Raw genomic sequence first — 14,576 nt, forward strand, 5'->3', positions numbered from 1 at the left:
CTCTTGTGCTTTGGAGTTGTAATGGAGTGGTTGTGGTTTACTTAATGATTTTGCTCCATGTTTGCCTTGGCATGTTACTGGGTCACTATTAACATTGAAGTAAAGCACTACTTCTTTATGGAATTATTTGCATAGTTGTACAGTTTCCAAGTAAAAATTTCATAACAAAAGATTAGCAAATAATCATTATTTGTGATCGAGGTAAAAAAATTATTGAAAAACTGCAAACCGCACCGCATCAAACCGTATTTTGCGGTGCGATTTGGTGCGGTTTGTATAGAATTGCGGTTTGGTGCGGTTTGAGATCCAAACCGCACCGTGCACAGCCCTACTTATTTCCCTCCTAAACCTTATTTTATTTTTGGGAAATTTTCATTATATTATGAAAAAAACAAATTTAGTTTATATTCCCTTAAAACAATTGTGACGACATTCTAATATACTCCATATTTCAAAAAAAAAAAAAAAAAAAAAAAAAAAAAAAAAAACTACGCAGTATATTGTAAAAGTATTTTGAAGCAATTGCTAACCAATATACTACCTCCGATAAATGTTATGTGCAATTTGGGGTATTATTTGTGAGATATAAAATATTTCAAAGTTGCACATAACATTTAACGGAGATAGTATATTGACTTCCTTACATAGCTAATTATTACGGCTATTTCACCAAATGCCACTGAACAATTTAATAATTCACCAAATGCCACCAATTAAGGTTTTCAAAATTCACGAAATGCCACCGCGTTTTAAAAAAATTCACAAAGTGCCATTATTGTCTAACGGAGTTAACTCCGTTAATCACTAGGGCTTAATCATGACACGTGTGGACACGTGTCAGTTAGCTATTGGTTTAAAAAATAAATAAAAATAAAATTAAAAAATTAAAAAAAAAAAAACAACAAAACAAAAAACCCTAAATCTTAACCCAACCCAACCCCACTACCATAACCACCAGCCAAAGCCAATCACCAGCCCAAAGCCAACCGCCGGAACCCCTTAACCTCCCGTCGAAATTCGCCGAAATCCCCTAACCTCCCTCTTGAACCCTTTGACCCCACCAAAACCCCAGCCACCGCAACCACCTCACGCACCAACACGTACGACACGTCACCATAGCCACCGAAATCGACCATGGAAACCCAAACTAGAACCCGACTATGGAAACCCTTCACCCTCAAATGGCCGAAATCGACCATGCATGGAAATCCAGAATGGTCGATTTCTATGGTCGATTTCGTCGTTTCAAGGGTGGAGGATAGGAGTGGTTTTGCGCGGTGGTCATGTTTTTCGTCAAAGCTCGTGCTTGCTATTGGTTTTTGGGGTCGGGGCAGCTTGTGTGGGTAGTTTTGGGGGTCGGTGGTGGGTCAAGTGGGGTGTTAAAGGGCCGTGCGGTCGTATTTTGGTGGTTAAGGGTGTGGCTGGCTGTTTTCCGGCGAGATAGGGGGAGGGGCTAGGGTTTGGCGATGGTGCGGGTGGCTGGGAAAATTTTCGGGGTTTTTTTAAAATTTTTTTTTTTGTTTTTTTTTCTTAATTTTTTATTTTTTTAAATTTTTTATTAATTAAGATAAATGGACCAATTATATCATACACATGTGTCATGATTAACCCCTAATGACAAACAGAGCTAACGAAAGTTGGTCATTAATGGCACTCGGTGAATTTTTTAAAAACTGAGTGACATTTGGTGAATTCTGAAAAGTCCGATGGCATTTGGTGAATTTTTAAAGTGCTCAGTGGCATTTGGTGAAATAACCGTAATTATTAATATCAAAATATGTGCATAGCTCTACCACTAACTAGTAACCTGTAATCGTACAAAGAGTTGTAATTGAATTGAATATGTATACATTGTAATTTTATCGCAACTGTAATTGAATTGAATATGTATACATTGTAATTTTATCGCAATTAATTAACAATTTTTTTTGGTGTTTAGAGAGCCACAAAGGCGGGGGTGAGAATCAATCCCTTTTAAAATTGGGAGAAAAGCTCTAACCATTTGAGCTATCCCTCACTCTCAATTAATAAACAATTTAACTAAACGCAAAACATTTAAAAGGGAGAAGATTTAATTTTTAAGATATAATTAATTTATTAAATGTACTGCCACAATTTGTGCTAGAGTTGATCATGTTAGGTTGGCCCGACCAGACCCAATATAGGCCAGACTTTGAGCAAATATTTTCAACCCGAAGTCAACTCGACTTGAAACAATTTTCCTAAAGGTTTTGGACATGCATCGGTAATTTTTAGTTATTTTTTTGACCCAGCCCGAAAAAATCATCTGTCCCGATCCATTTTGTACAATTAGTCTAAGGTGCACCCTTGTGCACCGATAAGTGTAACAAGCAGCCCAGAAGCCCAATTACACACAACTCAATTAAAAAAAAGCCCTAAAACTAAAAAACACAGAAACTGCAATACACCCACCCTCACCCAATAAATATAACGTCACCTCTAAACTCAAAACCTTTTTTCTTAGATGATTTTCTCTCTCTTTTTCACTTTTTCTGTCCTATATTTCATTTTCTCTCACTAAAAAACTGCAAAAACATCAATGGACATTAGAGAAGAGATGCAAAATCAAAAGGATCATCCCTAAAAAAAAAAAAGGCAATTTTATGTAAATTTCACTTAATTTTGTTTGAATTTATATGATTATCACTTAGTTTTGTTTGAATATTATTCGATACTCTCTATTGTTCGAAATTTTTTATTGGAATTGTCAAAAAAATTAGTAAAATCAAACGGATACCTTATGTTCACATTTCAAAATTCATATGTTCATATTTTGAATACTTATGTTCATATTTTGAATCCTTTTTTAAACTTTATGAAATGCTTATATTCACTTTCTAAATTTATATGTTCATATTTTTTTTATGTATATGTTCACCTTCTGTAATGCTTAATTATGTTCATACGTATTCAAAAATGAACCAATGCATATGTTTTTATTTTGAATGCATATGTTCATATTTTTTAATACTTATGATACATATGTTTCATAATCATATTATTTTTTATTTCTTCAATTTTTTATATTCATAATTAAATGTCTTATATTCATAATAATATTTTATATGTTCATAATGTAAATATTCATAGTAAATTTATGTTGTTCATAAGTATCCTCATTAAGTCTGTTTATGCACAGTTCATATTTTTTACGCATATGTTCACCTTTTAAATGGTTATATTCACTTTTATGGAAACCAATGCTTACGTTCATATTTTGAATTGTTATGTTTACTTTCTGAAATGCATATGTTCATATGTTTTATGGCTATGTTCACTTTCTAAAAAACTAATGTTCACATTTAAGGAAACCTATGCATATGTTCATATTTTGCATGATTATGTTCATTGATAAAAAAAAATGCAGAAAATCAGATGAAATTGATTGAAGCTAAAAACATTCTATTCATTTGAATTCAAAAAATCAGATAAACAACCAATTCCATATTGTAAGGAATAGATTCAATTGTTAAATCGAAAAAACAAGAAAATAGAAGAAAAAAATAGAGGAAAAAGGAATTAAAGAAGGAGAAAAAAAGAGTATAAAATTTTGAATTCAAAGATTCATATAAACCTTAATCAATCGAAATTAAAGCACAAAATCGAAATTCACACAAAAATTCATACTTAATAACTACTTTCATGTTGTAAGAAACAAATTCAATAAAAAAAGTGTAAAAAAGGGGAAAATTAAAAAAAAAAAAAAAAACAGAGGAAAGAGAAAATAAAAAACAAAGGAGAAGAATAGAGGAGAAGAAAGCTAATGTTCATATTGTGTTGTTGTTACACCTATTTCTAGGTGCATGAGTGTGCATCTAAGAATATGCGCATTTTGTAGGTCCTTAGGCAAGTATTTTCAGCCCCAACCTGGTCCAACCTAACCAAGCAAATTGAATTTTTTTACCCTTGGCACACTCTGCCCTTTAATCACCTCTAAACTGTACTATGTATAGATTTGAACCTGTTATTAATTGAGCTGTGATATGTCTAGGGATTGCTAAAAAATTAATCGCCTAGGGCTTTAATCGAAATTGAATTGCCTTGAATAACACTTGAAAGGGGGTATTGACTTTTGAGGAGGATTTAAGGCTTCAGGTTAAGGTATCCATAGGATAGAACAAGCATACAAAAATCAAGTCATCATCGGTTTGGTGCCGGTAAACATGCTGATCTCCCAACGTAGGTCGTTTCTCCCCACCGGCATACTGAAATAAATCCTACTTTGGCTTTTGAGGATTACACGCCAAGTATGAGCATGCATGATAAGCAAGGTTTTAAGTCTACCTTGGGAAGCTTTGGGCTCCGTTTTAATGGTTTGGTTGGGATTCTGTAGAATCAATGAATGACCCATCAACCAAAATTACACAAGTGACTGCAGGAGATGAACCTATCTTTAGAATGGACTTCAAAACTTCTACTCTATAGTTACAAGCCTTAGAAAATAGAACAATACTTGTAAATAAAATTCATAGTTGCACAGCATTTTCATCAACTTGAAACAAGTGTGATACATTTCCAGAGGTACAAAGGATGAAATGACAGTAACAGCTAAAATGCATTTGTCATATCAGCACATGAAAAAGATGCTAGATTGACAGTGAAGTCCAAAAATATAGAGCTGAGGAACACTACAGATAAGTCATTAACTCTCCAGTTACCTTTTCATACCCTTGCTCAACATGTATCCAGTCACCTCAGTCAGATGTGATCCTTAAAATATAACAGAGCATTTTGGGAATGATTTCCTTGTCTGTGTCAGGTACTTCTAACAAGTCCGACATAGTCAAAGTGCACGGATAAAATAGAACTAGGTTGTATGCACCATGAGATGGAAAATGAAGGAGAGGCTGCTTGTCAAGAATCGGAAGAGAGCTGTGTTGTTACTCATTATTGTTAGACTTCCTGTAAGGCATGAACTTATGGTCCTTTGCAGCGTTTCTCCTCCTCTTCTTTTCCATAAAAGAATCCAGCTTACCTTTTTCCTGATTATAGACAATTGATCAACTAGTAATAAATACACGTAATTTCTTAATCATCCATCAATAATAAGCAAGAGGTTAGCACATACCTTCAGATCTTTGAACTTCTCCATGTTAATCCGATCTCGGATATCAGCTGCAACAAGAGAATCAAATGAGCATGTGCAAGCATAGAGCTCCAAATTAGCTCATGGAAAAAACAGGTTAAAAGGATGAGTAATACATAGCTCACAAACCTGAGCTACAGGATCACTGGTTAAATAAATTATGGGCAAAATTTGCCAATATAGCACCAATTATGGACGAGTTTAAGGGTGTAATAAAAACTCTGAAGAGCACCACATTAGTCCTAGCCACAATATCAACTAAAGCCAAGGTGTGTGTCATTAATCATAATTGACTCCGGAGACCTCAGAATACATTGGAGACGGGGGATTTATTATTTTATTATTTACCCCTCTTTTCAAAAAAATACCCTTGTATCACATCACCATACTAACCACTATCATTTTCATCATCCTCGATCTCTCCTCTCCTTAAAAAATCCGAATTCTCTTAAAAAGCTTCGCTGTCGTTACTTAAGAAAACTTCTCTCCTCTTCTTTCCCTTCTCTCCCTCTTTCCAATTCTCATCACTTCCCTGCATATACCTCGCTTAAACCTCCATTCACCCAGTTCAAAGTCACATCCTTTTTAAAGAGGAAGCCTAAATTGTACAAGATCCCATACTTTCATTTCGTTAAAAATCCCAAAAGAATTAAAGAAGCAAAAAATATCAAGGAAAGCAGCACAGGGTTTGATTGGAGAGAAATCTTCAAGATTGAACAAAGAATAAAGATTATTTTTAAAAAAGACCCTATTTGAGAAGAGAAAATGGAAAAGGAGATGGAAAGGATTACATTTCTTTGCAAAATAGGGACGCTTTCCTTGCTTTACTGCTTCCCTTGCCTTCTTTTTGTGTTCAGAAAGAATTTGGTTTCTCCTGAGTTTTGTAGAGTCAGACTTCATTTGTTTGTCCTATGAAAACCCACAAATCAAAAATTAAATGAAATGACAATCGTAACTCCATAAGGATTAAAGGTATTAGCTCCAAGCAAAAAGAATAATGAAACTGACATCACAAAAGCTGCTCATAAAACAAAAACTTTGAGGCAAATATACTTACAATCAAGGCAATGCGACTTTTTAATTCTGTAATTTTTTCAGGGTCTTTAGATGACTCCAGCAATTTCTTTAATTCCTGTGAGAAGATGAAAATATTATGATGATGGCTCAAAAGACAAAAGCTTGTTTGAAACAACTCAAATAAGACACAGCACCAGATAGACAAATAAACGTACTTGCTTTTCAGCGGGAAGGTTCTCTTCATAGATGAAATTATATCTCTTCTTGAACCTGCATTGTACACAAAGTTAATGTTAGTATTTGAATGATGTAACAATGCAACTTTCATCAAATGTGTGCCAGATCATAGTTAGATCATCATATTTTTTTAATTTTACTTCATATCATATAATTTTGTGAGGCCGATAGCCCGATACACAAATTCCATCACCTATCTCTAAGATGCATTCCGCTATCCGCAATTATAAAAAACAAGAATTGAATGAAAAAAATTAATATCAATGTCGGAATTAATTATTCTCAAAGATCAGCATTCGTGAAATTCTGGCACAGACTAGACTATAACATGAACATATTCATTGATAATTTATTACAAAAATAAAAAAATGAATGAAATAATTAAAAAATATCTAAAACAAGAAAGAAAAACACAGAATGGCAGATAATTTTCAATCAGGAGCCTTACCCCTCTTCATCAAGATTGCCACAAAGAGATTCAAATCGTGGATCACGTACTACCTGTCGATCAAATTATAGGAGTGAATTAGCATAGTCATAATATGACATAAAGCTTACTTACATAAACATTCAAAGGGATAATATAATTCCAAAGGAATAACATCAGCCTATGCTTCATTTGCCCTAAAGTAGCCATATCTACTAGACACTCAACATTGGTGTGACTTTGGAAACTTCCATTAGGAAAAAAAATTCAGAAAAATGGCCGAGTCTAACACACTTGGATACATACCTGTGTCTTGACACTTTTAGCCGAGTTAGAGTAACATAGATATAAAGAATGATAAACCAGAATCCCCTAACTTATCACTCTTGCAATTCACATCATAAAAAGTTCTCGCAGAAGCTTAGATATTGGTCATGTCTCATTCAACTCATCCGAGTTTTACCTCTCATCCCAAGAAACAGGAAATCTAATTTGTCAAAATGTCGAACACCCTCAGAAAACATAAAAAATGGTAAGTCTCACCAATTGTTCTGGTACACAGTAACTGTCTTATGCACAGAAGATATCAGTAATACTTATAGAAAGGTGAAGTGCATACTGGAGTATAACTTAAAGCCTAAGCAAGCACTGAATAAAGATGAATCTTCATATATTGGAATAACAAAGAGCTCACTTCAGATGATTTCCTCTGTTTCAGAGTTCAAACACATCTAATTGCCTAAGGAAAACTAGAGACAGATGGCCAGGCACTAATTTTAGATAAACAAGATCATAAATTGGCAACTTCACGGTTAATCCCACAGTAAAAAATTAATTGTAGAAACCCCAATTGTAGACAGATGATGAGACTTTCATATTAGGAACAATGCTATGATAATATCCCGAACACCCTAAAAAGGATCATCGCAATCATAATATTCCAATCCCCCTTAGGAATTAATGAACAACTAATCATAATATACTAATATGTGTTATGAAGCTGACCTTCTTAGGCACTTGAATCACTTCTCTGAATCTACTAACCGGCTTTTTGCTACTCACCTCCATTGGCCTACATTCAAAAAACCCAATACAAATACTCAATTTCCCACTAAAATACACTCCATATCAATTGCACAAAGTATAACAATAAGCAAGAAACCCATACATGTTTTTGTTAGCTCGCTTAGCCTTGTTCTCGGTTTCGCGTTTTCTGTGCAAACAAAGGGTACCATCGGAACGGGCCTTCTGCAACTCTCCAAAAGGCACATCAGCAAGTTCATTCTCTATTTCAGCTTCAGTCCCGTCCCTCAGGCAGGGAAGCTCTGATTTCATACTTAAATCCTAACATTAAAGTGTTGTGCAATACATTAGCAACCAAATTTGATTCATAATTTTAGGGATATTTGATTCAATTATCGATTCATAATTTCAGAGATATTTGATATGATGATAACAAATACAAACAACTTACCTCAGAAGTTGCTTCAATGGGGGATACAAGAACTAGATTCACGCCAACTGCGCTTCAATGGAGAACGTTGAGTGCGCTTCAATGGATATCTCACTAATCTTAGAGAGAGCAATTCTATGGATCCCTTATGACCCGTCAGTTATTAAACGGATAGATCCGTCTAATAATAAATAAATAAATGGGTTTAGTCTTTATACGATCGTCCAATTATGGGATAACGCAGATTTTTTAAGGGTTTAGAGTAAACATGTTTTAAAAAGTACAGAATATGGAGTGTTATTTTAAAATTTACACTTTCTTTTCCCAAATACTAGGTAGCTAACGCGCGTGCCATAGCTAGTCATACTCGGAATCTCTTTCGATTTAACCTTATATCACAAATTTAATAATTGGAAACATAATAAGATAAAATATATTTAGGGGTATCAATGTCCACACATTAATCTTAAGAGTTAAAAATGAAGAGATAATAATCATAGTGAGGGTAAATAAGTAAATAAACATTTTAAATGGTATAATTGTCCAAACACTATTCATTAAAAAAAAACTTGTACATATTAATGAAGGTATGTATGTAAATACATATTTTGAATGGTATAACAAGCATAACTTTATTCATAAGAATAATCTTGTACTTTTTATAAGGATGTGATTATCATCACACACCAAAGTTTGTATAATTTGTCTTAAATTTAAAAATAAAAAAAAAATAAAAAATTGTATAAATTGTTTGTCAGTTTTTTTGTTTTGTTTTATTTTTTTTTTTAAAAAAAATTGAAAACGACTAAAATTACATTAATTAAATTGATTTTACAACAAACGAAAGGAAAGTATGGTAACATAAGTCAATCACAATTTATCATGTGTTTTTGATGAGTTTTCCTCAAAGAAATGTGGTTAGGATGACTGTTTTGTCATGGCCATTATGGCAAACTAATAGTGTCGTGTGAAGTGTGAACTATGCAATTGTATAGGTAGTGTTAACTTTGCGGTTTTAATATCAGTTGACGGTCACCTACATTTTATTATAAATGCAGTTGCAGACTAGCAAGTGTAGAATTCACTTAGTTAATTGTATGAGTTGGTTAGTGTTCTGTGTAAAACGGAAATTGTTAGTGAATAACTTTGGAAGTGACAGCTTTAATATCCTATATAATTAGATGATATTACCCCCTCGCTTTACAACAAACCATGAAACACTAATAAAATTAGAAGAAAAAAAAAATCTAGAATATCCTATATAATAAGATGATAGGAACTAGGGTCATACAAAAGCTTCTTCATTGCCTCAATCACCACCATATTATCACTCTCGATCTCAATGCAACTCATACCCTTGTTTCTCGCAATCTTCATGCCCTAAAATACCGCTTTCACCTCTGCAAACTTAGTCTCTCATTTTTCACTCCATTACACCGTAGCTCCCCAAAGCATCACCCCCCTCACTATACCTGCAAACTACACCCAGCCCCATCTCCCCCAAAACTCAGCATCAACAATAATTTTAACCACATCATATGCTGAAGGAGACCCGCCCACGGAGACACTCTTTCCACCCATCAATTCCCCTTGTTATTCAACTTTCCCATCTCACGCCTCTTCGTATTAATCTTCAAAGCATAGGCAGCAATTTGTTCAACATTCGGATTTTCACCCTCAATCATTCATATGTTCCTTGCGCCCCACATAGCCTAACACATGGTAATTAAACTCACTATTTCCTACCCAAAATTACCAAAACAGTGCTTCCACCAGTCACTCATACTACAAAGAGAGTGAAACAAAACACAGAATAATTGCACTTACTCCAAATTGTTTGGGCTAAACTGCAATCTTGACGCATGCATGACAAATTCTTCTTCTCTCTAGTAAACACTACAAGCTAATAGCGAAGGCACAAACTAGCTATAAAAGAAATTAGCTTTATAATCTTATGTAGCCTAAAAAAGCTAATTTGCTAATTAGCTTACTATTGGAGTTGCTCTAATACTACATCGATTCCTTAAATTTGATACATTTTAACTTTACACCCTAGTGTCCCAACCAGTCTAGCGAACACCCACCCAAACCTTAACTCTAACTCTCGAACCCCACTTATGTGATCAACTCCCAACCAAAGCCCAACCCTTACTCTTATACCACACTTATGCGGCGAACTCTCACCTAGCCCCAACATAGCTGATTCATCGAACCCATACAACTCTCACCCACCCTAGTCGGCATGAACCTATGACCACCTAGCCCTCCACACCAAACCCGACACCCTAGTCTTTTAAAAAATTATTTATTATAATTAAATTAATTTTTTGTATAAGTTAATATTAAGCTATATTTTATTTTTTAATTAAGATAATTCTTATTTAAATGAGAGTTCATTATAATATAAGTCAAATGATGACTTGTTTGACTGAACACAAATAAAATCTAGTACTTAAAATATTTTATGGAATATAGACATCAATGTTACTTATTTTTTAATTTATTAACGTTGAATTAATATTGGAAGATCACCTAAAGTTTGACTTATTGTGCTTATTTTTTTTAATTAATTTATTGTATTATGTTAGACTTTTATTTTACTTATCATATGTATATGTATTTCTACATTAATATTTTCCATATGAAAATGACAAAAAAGGCAAAAAAAACAAAATAGTGCATTATCAAACCAAGAACGGATTTTTTTAGTATGCAGTATCATTAAATATATATAGTTATTGAATTATATACTTATGGATTATTGATTAGTTATTATTCATTGATGATTACTAGTTATTTATTTAAGTAAACGGAAATTTCACCAAATGCCCCTAAGTAATTTTTTATTCACCAAATACCTATCAAAACTTTTAAATTCACCAAATACTTTTGAGTTTAAGGAAAATGTCACCAAATGCCCTTAAAGACTAACGGCGGTTAACACCGTTAGTTATTAATGACTAATATGCCATGTGGCAGCCTCTAATTGGCTGTTGTAATATTAGTTAATTAATTATTAAAAAAAACTTAAAAAAAAAAACCCACCACACAAGACCCACCCCACCCCAACGCCCCACTTCCAACCCAGCCCCTAATTGGGATGGCGGGGGGTGGGGCAAAAAAGGTTCGCCGGCGCCAGGGATGGGGTTTTGGACGCCGGCGGCGAAGGAGAGGGGGTTTTTCGAGGGATGGGGAGGGGTTTTAGGGCAGAATTTCGGGTGTCGTGGGGTAAGGGGGGTGTCGAGGGTGGGGGGGCTGATTTTGCCGGCGGATAGGGACCACCGGCGCCGATTCCGGCTAGGGAAGGGGGGACCACTGGCGCCGACGGCCGCTGGCAGGGGGTTGGTTTGGTAGGGGAGGGGGTGGCTGGGGGTGGGGTTTAATTTTTTTTTTTTGTTTTTTTATATTAATTAAATTAATTAATTAATTTATAGAGAACCAATTGCAGCATGCCACGTGGCATAATTAACCTTAATGACTAATGGAATTAACCACCGTTAGTCAATAAGGACATTTGGTGACATTTTTGTGAAACTCAAGTGTATACGGTGAATTTGAAAATTTGCATGGGTATATGGTGAATAAAAAAATAACTCAGGGGCATTTGGTGAAATTTCTGAAAAATTATAAAAATATAATATTTAATTATAATATAAATCACTAATGAATTATTTTGGCATCATACAAATTTAATTTTGGAGTTGTTTTCTTTCTTCAATTTCATTGATCGGTGGCTTTTGAAATATAATGGCTAACCAACTATTGATCGGTGGCTTGTTGAATGAGGTTTTTTTTTATTATTATTTTTTAAAACTAGTTTAAGTCCCGTGCCATGCACAGGTTTTATAAAATTATTTAACAAACTATAACATTAATTTAACAATTATATATTAACAAAGAATTACATTTATAAACTTCAAAAAAAAAAAAAAATTACCTTTTTTTTTTTTTTTTTTTTTACAATGATGCAAGTAAAGGCTATTGATGCGCTAGACTTTATAAATATGAAAAAAAAAATAGGGGTTAGTGATTATTTAGAACCCATACTATATAACTTATCATACCCCTATTTTGTTGATACAGTTTTGACATACACTTTTGTTTATACAAGTTTAATTAACTTTTAACTTTTTTGAAAAAGTGATGTTTGTTAAGGAGTTGGTGGGTGTTACTTGGTCCTTGTTCGTGTTATCTTTTGATTTCAATTGTCGAAAGATCTTTGGAGAATTAACTATGTTTAATTTATTCTCATTTAAACTTAGCAACGATTTATCAAATCGTTGCCCTGAAGGCGACTCCCAAAATGCGAAGTTTGGGGGTTTATAGCATGTCATTAAAGGTCTCTCTTCTTGAAGAGAGATAAAGAGTACCTATTAACGATACTGTGTTATAAGTTGTGATTCGTTTCACCCGGTGTGGCCTTGACAATTCCTTCTTACCAGCTCTTTTGTTGTTAATCCTAATCCTTTGTGGTTTGCTCTTCAACAACAAAAATTACTCCGTCCTACCCTCAACTACTTTATTAGTTATTGTGACAACTCTTCAAATGTATGTTCCAAGACAAGTGAATTTGGTTTCAAGCAACCAAGATCCTTCAAACAAGAAGTTTTTAAGTTTTTGTTATTGCTTATGTTGGTTTGTAAGAGCTAGTTTAGCTCATTTAAGTGTTTTGGTGTAGTTTGTAATAGTTTGATTTTGCTATTGTCAAAAAAAAAAAAAAAAAAAAAAAAAAACATTATTTTTCTATATATAAAAATCAAATTTTTAAAAAAGAGTGAGCTAGTCGTAGGTTTTTATTATAATATATAAGTAAACTAAGGAACATAATGAAACATCAAATACTTGTTTCAAAAAAAAAAAAAAAAAGTACTATTTGTTGTGAAATAAGGGGAAAGATGAGAGGTTGAAAGAGAATAAATCTATGTATATTATTCAATGATATGATGTATATATACATACAATATATTATGGTTTGAATGGATAAGAATATAAACCCTAGATTTAGATTGTTCGATACAAAAGAGGATAATGGATATCCACAAATATTTCATAACACTATTATAAAAAAAATCAGGCTATGAATACTTTTCTTAGAAAATTGACGAAAAAAAAAGAAAAAAAAAAAAAAAGGAAAGAAAATTTTTAACTAATGAATGACATGCATGTGTCATCACTGGTTTTGTCTTTTGTATTAAGTTATTGATTATTGATGACACTTGTTACAAGTTAAATAGTTAATTGGTCAGAAAAAATAATTCCTAAAAGGAAAAAAAATTTAAAAAAAATCACACCCAGCCGGCCAGCCGGCCAGTCTCCCCCACCCCCCACCACGCCAACCAAACACCCGACCACCCACACCCTTCCCTCGCTCCGGTGCTGCGATCCCCCGTTGTCCTTCTTCCCCCAAATAGTTCAAGTTCATGTACCACAACGGTTTATTTACATCGGATCACTTAATGGATTATCTCACCAAGTATTTGATTATAAATGCAGGTTTAGAATCAAACTAGCAGAGCAATGGCCTAGGATGAAAGGACACTTTGTTTGCCAAGTCCTAAGCCAATTTTCTCAAAATTATTGATGATGTGGAATCCCGTACCTTGTGCTAGCTGAAAATGGTCTTATACGTAGCCTTTGTTTATCTTCAATTACATGCATTCTTTATCTGTGATCTACTACTATATATGAATATGAATGAAAATTGTCTTCTAAAATTGCACTAGCACATGCCTCCACCCTTTATTTGCACCATTTTTGTGTAATATTATAGCCCTCATTTAATTGTTGATTTATACGTCATCTGTAGAGGTAGAACGGTGGATAAACCTCGTAGCACTTTGGGTTCGGGAGTACTGTTAACTGATTACCAGGATAGTCAAGGCAATACTGGAATGAAGGTGGGACTTCCTCCCTTCGACCCCTCTCACTTGCTTCCCATCGCTTTTGTCAATTTGATCCATTTCTTCCGCTCACTTCCATTTCACTCTAATGTTCGTAGTTAAATTCAATCCCCTGCAACAACAATATAATTGGGAGGGGAAAGGACACTAACCACCCAAAATTTATCCCCGAATCCGAATTAGCCCAAAGGGTGAACCGGCTGGAACAACAAAAAAAAAAAAAAAAAAAACGTCATTTATTTCTTGTTTACACGTTAATTGTAGTACATTAAGAGATACATATTTAGGACCTATTTTGATTTACTGAGCTGAACTAAACTTATTTTAGCTGAACTGAAATTAACCGAATATTTTATGAGAGAAGGAAATTAAGAACCGAACTGAACTTATTGGAGCAGAACTGAATTAGTGAACAGACCCTTAATCAACTAACTA

General features: G+C 33.9%; 1 protein-coding gene across 1 annotated transcript; it reads right to left on the reverse strand.

The window, feature by feature from the left end:
• Nucleotides 1-4,446: 4,446 nt before the first annotated feature.
• On the reverse strand, nucleotides 4,447-8,408 carry LOC145582491 (rRNA biogenesis protein rrp36-like). Its single transcript, XM_081639480.1, has 9 exons — nucleotides 8,263-8,408; nucleotides 7,957-8,132; nucleotides 7,794-7,860; nucleotides 6,810-6,862; nucleotides 6,340-6,394; nucleotides 6,165-6,239; nucleotides 5,899-6,016; nucleotides 5,090-5,136; nucleotides 4,447-5,003 (listed from the first exon to the last, which is right to left on the reverse strand). Exons 2-9 carry the CDS (start codon nucleotides 8,121-8,123, stop codon nucleotides 4,902-4,904), a joined length of 684 nt encoding a protein of 227 aa, XP_081495606.1. The 5' UTR covers nucleotides 8,124-8,132; nucleotides 8,263-8,408; the 3' UTR covers nucleotides 4,447-4,901.
• Between the last annotated feature and the right edge of the window lie 6,168 nt (nucleotides 8,409-14,576).

This window comes from Chenopodium album, chromosome 2 (genome assembly GCF_948465745.1).
Source record: "Chenopodium album chromosome 2, dcCheAlbu1.1, whole genome shotgun sequence".
NCBI lineage: Eukaryota > Viridiplantae > Streptophyta > Magnoliopsida > Caryophyllales > Amaranthaceae > Chenopodium > Chenopodium album.